This window comes from Euprymna scolopes, chromosome 44 (genome assembly GCF_053919585.1).
Source record: "Euprymna scolopes isolate OS-2025 chromosome 44, ASM5391958v1, whole genome shotgun sequence".
In the NCBI taxonomy this organism is placed as follows: Eukaryota; Metazoa; Mollusca; class Cephalopoda; order Sepiida; family Sepiolidae; genus Euprymna; species Euprymna scolopes.
Genome location: NC_136525.1, coordinates 34230415 through 34240414, shown reverse-complemented (window position 1 = coordinate 34240414; position 10000 = coordinate 34230415). Strand labels below are relative to the sequence as shown.

Below are 10000 nucleotides of genomic sequence, written 5' to 3'. Positions count from 1 at the left end.
TTGTTCCCCAACTTTCAGCCAACATTCACTCTCATCTCATTACTTCTCATCCTTGAGTGGCTGTTGACCTTGATAAATGGTGCCCCAACAGTAAAAAGAATGGTCCAACTTTTAAAATGTGGGCAACATAAATTTATATATTGGATTATAGTAAAAATTTGGAATGTGGTTTGAAAATCAAGTTTATTGAAATGATGTTCCGTTTTGAATCTGTCGCTCATTTAAAATTTATGATGGAAGATGTACATGATGATGATGATGATAGTGATAGTGGTGGTTGTGATGATGTTCATCCATCACTTGCAAAACTGACTGTGACCATGCAGTTGTTTGGTGGGTCTGGAGATGACTTGTCAGTTCAATCCGAGCGCTGAAGTATCTCTTGCATGTGGAGCACCAATGAGATTCTTTAGCAGCAGTGCTGACTGTTCTGTCATTTTGAATAGCACTATGACATTATTGCTTGCCAGAGAATATAGCATGGTTTTTCTGCATCATGGGAACATCTCTTGAAGAGCTGTTATGTCCTGGGTACTATAAAAAAATGATAAGCACATTCTCTTTAGATTAATGAGTTGATATGACGTCAGCCATATCTGCTTGACAGGTATTTTCTTTGAATTTTCTCCCAGCATTATTATTGGCAGGACCGCTGTGTTGGAACTGAACATTCGTGTTAAATAAATGACAGACACATCTATAATATAAAAGTGAAAATGTGTGTGTGTGCATCTTTTTTGTATGTCCGCCAAAGGCTTTGGGGGGGGGGGGGTCGCTCAAGGGGGTCACTGCTTCTTAGAACTTTTTATATACTTCCTAGATTATAATATGTCTGATTTACGAAACAACGTCATCTGTATCTTTTATATAATCAACATTGATGTTACAAAATTTGTGATTTCTCTACTAATATGGCATGGTGTTTGACCAAGAAAACCACACGTTGTCGTTCAACCACCTGTTTTTTTAGGCGTTTAATTTCACTCATTCTCACTTCTCATTTAGCGCCACAGTAACGTGTCAGACTGTTTTTTTCCGCCTTAGCCTTAAAACTTTGGGTTCAAGCCTACCTTCCTTCAAAAATTTTTTTTACACCTCCAAAACACCCGGATAACGCCAGGCATCCCTACTAGTTGTTTTATAAAAATAAAAATTTATTTAAACATTAAAGATGGAAGATTTTTGACTGAGCATCGGGACAACCTATTGCTAATAGCATCCAAAATCCAACTGAATTGCAATTCTTCCCTCATTGAAAAACATGAAAGAGATTGAGAGAGATAGAAAGAAAGAGGAAGAGGAAGAGAGACAGGATATACATGAATATATTTTTTAATTAAATTACTAGCAGGTCATAAAATACGCTTAAATATATTTTAATTCATTCAGAGTTCGTATTTATGATTAAAGATTCAATTCTTTATTGATTATTACATTGTACCTAATATATTGTACTGATTTCAAAAGTTAAAAAAACGTGACTTAGGTACCATCAACTAGAATCGAAATTAAAACATTTAGTGCTTCAGTCGCATTCCCTACTGTTTGAGCTATTGACAGAAACATTTCAAATTAAACCAATTCAAGCTATGAATGAGTTTTCACATGTGCAAAAATAATAGAAATATGTCGCTAAGTTGAAATGAATATTTTGCACTTCAACTTGCCAACATATTTCTGTACACGTTATCATCCATCCAAACAAAGATTTTACTCATTAAAAAGCATTCTTGGTGTATGATTACTATTTCCTGTTAATTTCAGTGTTATGCGGCCAGTAGGTTAAGAGTTTATTGGTTAAATGTTTACAAACACACACACATACATACATGATGATTGCAACGTCTTGTCAGACGAGTGCCACTCCCACAGACATTTAAAATCCATGAGCCCAAATGTCTGAGGGAGTATCTATACAAATATGATGTTACAGAGTCTTAGCTTTGTACGACAGCTAAGTCTCTCTCTCGGTTCAAAATGTTGAGATCCAGCAACAAGCAAGAGCAAGATAGCCAGCAACAAATATTTTACTTGATTGTCTTCGCTTTTTGTCAATTAACAATTCTCAGCTTGTATTAAGTGAAGGGTTGCTGTATTCATCAGGTTTTACTGACATTTTTTTTCCAACTTTACTTGTCTTCCTCAAGACAAGACAGGTCAGATGCAAGAGTTTTAAATGTGAGGAGCTGAAGAGCTTTCCCAGTTTTGTTTGTTTTTTGTTTGCTGTATGGCATTCGTCCTATGCGGATTGAACCATCTTCCTCCGAAGCAGGAAGTGTCAAGGGAATATTTAATTCAAAGATGATCCCCAGTTGGACTGAAAATGAGGAAACCAGTCTGAATATAAAAAGCAATAAAGAAAATCCTACATCACAAAAATACGGACAAATAATTTCCATTGTTATATTAAATATTTTCCCCTCGGCAATCAAGTGTTTAATCTTAGCTTACCTTAACAATAGAATCACACTGAGATTTCCATTTTGATCGCAGATTCCGAGCGCATTGCACTGAAAACATAGAATAGTGAAAAGAACATCATTGTTATTTTTTTACATGCATGCACACACACAAATATATATATATATATATATATATATATATATATATATATATATATATATATATATATATATGTATATATATATATGTATTCCAGGTAGAAAAATATCCAAAAATTAAGAATAATTGAATTTCAACAAAGATTGTTGATAGTGCTCAATCAAACAGAGCAAATTATATTTTTTTCATTATCCTTTATGTAAATACAGTCATATCTTGCTACGATGTGCCGACTGTTTCAATCATATTTGATTTCATCAGGCAAGAAAAATTAAAATACAAAAATTAAAAAGGTTTCCAACGTTTTCAAATTTTGAGGAGAGAAAATATGCCATGACTGGCATGAAACAAAGCTAAAGTTCTTATCAAATTCTTATCTTATTATCAGCTGACATGATACTGTGAACACACTCGGAATTTGATGAAAGGCATTATCATTATTTTTTTTTTTTTAATTTATTTATCTATTTTTCTTCACCGGGCAAATATAAGTTTGTAAAGAATATCTTAACCATGATATTAATTTTATTACCAAAGATTTAACCTACGTTTGACATCCAACCATAATTTTCTGAGGTTATGCGTGACTTTAATACAAAATAACAATTCGGGAATTAAGTTCTTAAATACTTATCTAATAATAACACATATCCCATTAATAAGTATTCTAATAATAAATCTAATCTTTAGCTCCATGAAAGCTGAGGTTCACCTTGGTTTTTGGATTTAATCGTTTAGAACAAGAGTATTATTTAAAAAGCTAGGATTTTTCAAGTTTTACTGATCTAAAAACAGTATCGATTAATCTCCAATCTTTAATTATTAATTGTTTTTGTTTTTTGTTCAATTCATATTGCTAATTTTTGTTAAGCTATTTTATTGATCTAGAAGCGGTATCAACTATTTCATTATCAATATGACTAAAATTGTGTTCAGTTTTGAAACAATATTGCTAATCTTTGTTAATCCTTATCATAGATCTAAATTTCTTACCTAATAATCCATTGTCTTTATTTCTAAAAATGTGTTTCTAGTGTAGAATATTAGATTCCAGATTCGCTTGCTAGATTTGAATCATTCATCACATCTGATTTACATCATTCTTAGCTATTTTAACTCTATATCAACTTTGGCCTTCCATCGAGAACCTTTATTTTTCCCAGAATGTTTTTTTCTCTCAGCTACATTTAAGACATGATAGCAAAAATCTATTCCTGTGAAGACATCCCTGTATAGCATCCAGCCTTTTATTTAATATTTCTTTTTCTTATAAGGGAAATGGTTTGCATAATGTTTTATTGTTAAAGTGTTTTTTATTCAATAAGTCTGAAGAAAGGCTGTTCTTGTGAAATTTTTCAACCCACATAATGTTTGGATTTGTCCGAATAGTCTTGAAACAATTGTAATTAACAATGAAATACACTTTTTGGTTGTTATCAATTCTTTCTTTGAAGTCTTGGTTTTTGTTAAAAAAAAATATGAATGCTCAATTATGAAATATGATAATTTTGTAGCTTATAGTTTAAGTCATCTCTTTTTGGCTTAAAATTTATTTGGTATATGAACGATTATTGAATTATATAAACCCAGTAAAATTCGGAATACTACAAATAAGACTATATATATATATATGTATTATCTATATAAAGCAAATGGTAAAATGATTTATGCAAAAATCTTTTGGGCACCAACAAGAACTCAGCATCAACAACTAATCATTGTACGATCGTTTCTAAGATGATACCATTTTTTTTTCATTTGCATAAAGTCTCATTATCAGCACTAGGATTAGACATCAAATAGAAATGTTTAATATCAACACCAAGTGAGGAAACAAATATTTTATACAGCAAATATATTCTACTTAGAAAAGTGTTTATACAGGCTATATCAGGCAATTATAAATACTATTTAAATACAAAATTGACACCTAAGTTAAATATCAAAATACAGTGATACCTCGGTTGTCAGATGTTTTGATGATTGAACAAATTGGTGTTCAAACCAAAAGTTGGAGATATTTTTGCCTCGGTAGTCAAAAAAAGATTTTGGAGTTCGAACCATCGGCTTCACTTTGAATGTAAACAAGCAGCGGTGTTCCTCAATGGAACATATTTCATACTTTTCATGATACGTTTAAAGTGTAGTGTGATAAACCAACCCCACTCTGACAACATCAGCAAGCAAGTTTGGACTTTGCAACAAGTTATATTTAGAAAAGCATCATAACAACCCCTTCGACAGTGTCTGAGTTAATTTTAGCACATCAGCGTGGCATCAGAACCACATTTAATTGGTCAACCCCTTTTTTGCGTGGGACGGCAAAGGAGCTTGAGGTGTCCAAAATGTAAAGATAAAGGTCAGTAGAAGCAACAAAGCATATCTCAGAACGACAGTAATTAATTGCGTGAGAAAAAAAAACTTTGCTTGTAAAATCTTTACACGAAGCTAAACAGATTATTTGACCAACAAAGAAATGGACATTCTTTCACCATTAAATGCATGAAATCCTCAAAGTTTACAGATAAAATGGACTTTTAAATTCTGGAACCAATTAATTTTATTTCAATTAATTTAAAGAGGAAATATCGTTTCTGTTGTCAAAATGTTCATTTCGATGTTCAAACAAACATCTGGAACGAATTATGATGAGTACTGAGGTACCATTGTATTAGACAGCAAATCAAAGTTATAGGCTAAAAAAAAAAAAGAATCTACTTATAAAAATGCTTATATGTTTATTTAAACAAAAAGTTACAATAATTTTTAAAGGTTGTTTAAATTTTAAATTATTAAATATAAAATTGAAGACATGATGACAAATTGTCGATTATAGATTATTGAAGTGTGAAATAGTAAAGTGGGAGGAAGGGATCTAGAGAAAGAGAGGGAGGAAAAGTATGAGAAAAAGATGGAGTGATAGAAGAATGAGAGAGATACAGGTGGAAAGAGAGAGTAGAAAGAGAAAGAAGTGAAAAAAGGATGAGTGAAATAAAGATGGAAAAAGAGAGGGAGAAATAAAGGGAGGAGGAGAGAGAGGATTAAGACAAAAAGAGGGAGTAGGATATGGGTTTGTTTGATTAAGTTTGAAATAACAAAGTGTGAGGAAGGGATAGAGAAAGATAGGAAAAGTGAGAGAGGGAGACAAGAAAGAGGGAGAATGAAACGATGAGAGAAGGAGTGGTATACTGGTTTAGTATCATGATTAAGTTTGAAATAAATAAAGTTTGAGGAGGGAGGTAAAGATAGAGAAAGAGAGGGAGAAGAAGTGAAAAAAAAAGAGAAATCAAAGCAACATATATAGGATATAAATAGATGGAGAGAGAGAGAGGGGTGAACAATGAAGAAAAAGAGAAAAATAAAGATAAAGGAAATGAGACAAATGGAAAGGTAGAAAGAGAAGGAGTACGGAGAATGGGGGGGGGGGCAGAGAGAGGCAAGAAAAGTAGAGAGAAGGAGAGAGAAATAGATTAAGAAAGATTAGAAGGATAAAAGAAATATAGGGGAAGAATTACAGAAAGAAATGTTACAAAAGGTTCCCCTCTTCTTGTAAGTAAGAAAAGCATTAGATAAGTGAAAATGAGATTAGGATGGACCGAGATTTGAACTTTGGTTCAGAAATGGAATTTCGCATTGTTCAGTTTCACATAAAATAGTTTAGATATGTTGTTGTAAAAGGTATTTTGATTGTTCAATTTTTTTATGAAAACTGAATTAAAATAAGGTCAGCTAGAGAAGAACAACCAATTTAAAGACATATTGAAAAATAGGTTAGTGAGAATTCTTTGTCTGCAGAAATGGTTTGGAAACATATGCCGAACCACGTACGTTTAGGCCACGTGGGTCGATCACGTTGACAGACACACATATGACGTCATGGCAGAAATGAGTTCAATATAGGAGCTAGAGTCAAAGATGAGTTAGACAGAGGGAGACGAAGATCAGGGCAGTCAAGTCCGGATCGAAGTCAGCACAGTCAGCCAGACAGAGGTTACATGAGGAGGGTCCCCCTTTAGAAGCGAAGGGTTAGAACATTAAACATGTAGAAACGACTTTGAATTCCTGGATGTCATCATCATTTTAACTGGTCAAATGGAACAAAAGAACATCATCATATTTTTGTAACTGCCGTCTTTGTGTCATCATTCCGCATGAACTTTGTATAACCCATCCTAAGTAATGTGTCCCCCTCTCCATCATAAGTAATGAGTTGTCCCCTCCTGTATTAAAAGAACTGATCACCCCCCCCTCTAATATATGTTATAAAAAGAAACACATGAGAACGGTATAAATGTATCTTCCCCTCATCAATATGAATGTCTCCTATGCAACAGAAAGAGGGATAAAAAGAGAGAGGGATAGAAAGAGTGAGAGGTAGAGAGAGAGAGAGAGTTAGGGTGCATGAAAATAAGAGAGACTTACCATTTACTGTTAACATTCCACAGTTCATATATATTGACAATTTTAATTGACCTGAAAAACATATATTGACAATTTTAATTGACCTGAAAAACATATATTGACAATTTTAATTGACCTGAAAAACACAAAAAGGTAATATAAGAAAAAAATTAATTTTTTTTAAAATATATAAATAAAAATTGAATCAATCTTAATATGAAACTCTGGGCTTGTTTGAATCTTGTGTATGCATGTGTGTGTGTGTGTGTGTGTGTGTGTGTGTGTGTGTGTGTGTGTGTGTGTGTGTGTGTGTGTGTGTGTATACATGTGTGTGCATGTATGCGTGTGTGTGCATGTGTGTATGTATGCGTGTGCAAATCCAATCGTCATATATACAGTGATGATCATATTTATTGGCACGGTAAAATAAAAGTTAAATTTTGTCTAATAAATTCTAAAAAAGGGATTAAATTAAAGAAAATAACAAAGTATATTATGTATTTTAACTGGCCTTTCCGATGCAGCAATCGGATTTTAGAAAAAATAAATAACAAAGGAACAACAAACATAATTGCAAAAAACCCTTGTTCAAAATTATTGGCACGGCTTTGTTTTTCTTTTAGTATCAGTATAATATCAATCAATTTCTGGTTTACGTGCTTTCTGAACTTTTTTATAGCCATATTATGCTTGTTTAACGCTAATTCAGTGAATAATTTTTTTCAGATAATTTTTAGATAGCGATTTATTTAAACTATCATAAGTGACTAAATTATAATTTTCAATCGCCATGGTTAAAACTAAGGAACACAGCGAAGACGTCAGGAAGCTTGTTGTAGCATGCCATACCAATGGGGAGGGCTATGATAAGATTTCAAAGAAGCTAAACCTTCCCAAATCCACTGTTAGAGCCATAATAAACAAGTTCAAATCGCAAGGCCACGTTATGAGTTTAGAGGGTAGAGGGAGAAAAAGGATTCTTTCCCCAAGAGATGAACGGAAAATTGTTCGACAAGTAAAACAAAACCCAAGGATCTCTGTTGGGGAGATTGTTGATGAACAGAGCACCTCTGGAGTGAATGTATCTCGACATACAGTTGGTAGAGTTTTGAAGAGAGCTGGTTTAAAAGCATGTCGTCCGAGAAAGACTCCCTTATTGAAGCCTATGCACCTGAAAGCAAGGCTAGCCTTTGCAAAACGTCATATTGATAAAGATGTTGCATTCTGGAAACGTGTTCTATGGACTGACGAAACGAAAATAGAGTTATTTGGCCATAATAAAGTGTCTTATATTTACAGAAAATCTGGCGAAGCTTTCCTGCCTAAGAACACCATACCCACAGTGAAGCACGGTGGAGGCAGTTTGATGTTTTGGGGATCCTTTGCTGCCTCTGGACCAGGGCGACTTGTTAAGGTCACAGGTAGCATAAAAAAGGAAGATTATGTTAAAATATTGGATGAAAACCTGAAAGACTCTGCTAAAGAGCTCTCACCTGGTCGTCGTTGGTGGTTCATGCAAGATAATGACCCAAAGCATTCGGCTAAACTGACTAAGAAATGGCTTGAGGACAATCATATTAATGTTTTGGAGTGGCCATCACAAAGCCCAGACCTTAATCCAATTGAAAATTTATGGAGAACATTAAAATTGAGGGTAATGCAAAGGAAGCCTAAGAATCTTATTCAATTGGAGGATTATTGTCAGGAAGAGTGGGCTAAAATTACTACTGAAGAGTGCAACAACTTGGTTGTAAACTATGAAAAGCGACTGAGGAAGGTAATCAAGGCCAAAGGCTATACAATTGATTATTAAATAAATCGTGCCAATAATTTTGAACAAGGGTTTTTTGCAATTATGTTTGTTGTTCCTTTGTTATTTATTTTTTCTAAAATCCGATTGCTGCATCGGAAAGGCCAGTTAAAAATACATAATATACTTTGTTATTTTCTTTAATTTAATCCCTTTTTTAGAATTTATTAGACAAAATTTAACTTTTATTTTACCGTGCCAATAAATATGATCATCACTGTATATATATATATGATGAAAATAATGGAAATAGTATTCCGACAAAATAGAGAAAATAAAAAAGGAACAAACCGTATTATGTGTTCACCAACGTTTCGTCTTTATTTCGAGACTTCCTCTGGGTGAATGAGATTAAGAAACCAAAAAATATACCAGTACAAAAAATATTTGAAAAAGTTTCACGTGCACAGTGTGACGCAGTTCTATTTAAGAGAAACGGAAAAATTGATGTTGGAAATTCAAAAAGGAAGGGGGGCTGGCGCTGTTAAAGAGAAAGGAAATTTTAATGACGTCATATAGTCGTTAATTTAATTTTAAAACGAAACGTTGGTGAACACATAATACGGTTTGTTCCTTTTTTATTTTCTCTCTCTCTCTCTCTCTCTATATATATATATATATAATATATATATTAGACATTAAGAGGAGATAATAGATAGATATATAAATACCGGTTCACATACACATTTCACGATAAAACTAAAACCCAGAATTAGATAGAATCGAGCAATTGCATCGACAAAGGACATTGTCGATGCAATTGCTCGATTCTATCTAATTCTGGGTTTTAGTTTTATCGTGAAATGTGTATGTGAACCGGTATTTATATATCTATCTATAATCTCCTCTTAATGTCTAATATTTGTAGAAAAAGCGGTTCATCCTTCATAGGGACGTGATGTCCCTCAATAAATAAGGTTGTTCCGAAATTGTGTCTGGGGAGTCGGCTAATTTCAGTTAAGGTTTTTAGATGTGATATCTACCGCCTGCATACCAGCAGTAACTATCTTAGTTGTATAGGATACGTTGCTTGCTACATCGTAGAATGTAGAACTGGATAAAAAGAAAAGAATTTAAAAATCAAGGTATAGCCAATAGATTCCGCCATGGCCCATATGGTTAGGTTGCCAGTATTGCACACTTCATGAGTACGACAACCTGGATTTGCGCCTATGTCGGAGCACGTCACTGATGAGATGCAGTACATCGAAACCCACTTTGGGTCTG

General features: G+C 33.4%; 1 protein-coding gene across 2 annotated transcripts in view; it reads right to left on the bottom strand.

Annotated features, from left to right (window-relative positions):
* The window catches only part of LOC145268783 (uncharacterized), a 275311-nt gene that overhangs the window by 84616 nt on the left and 180695 nt on the right, over nucleotides 1-10000 (bottom strand). For both annotated transcript variants that reach the window (XM_080124395.1, XM_080124396.1), the window contains exons 3-4: nucleotides 6985-7035; nucleotides 2452-2510 (exon numbers count right to left, since the gene is read on the bottom strand). In XM_080124395.1, the coding sequence (XP_079980521.1) occupies nucleotides 2452-2510; nucleotides 6985-7035 (110 nt within the window). The remainder of the gene's footprint in view (nucleotides 1-2451; nucleotides 2511-6984; nucleotides 7036-10000) is intronic.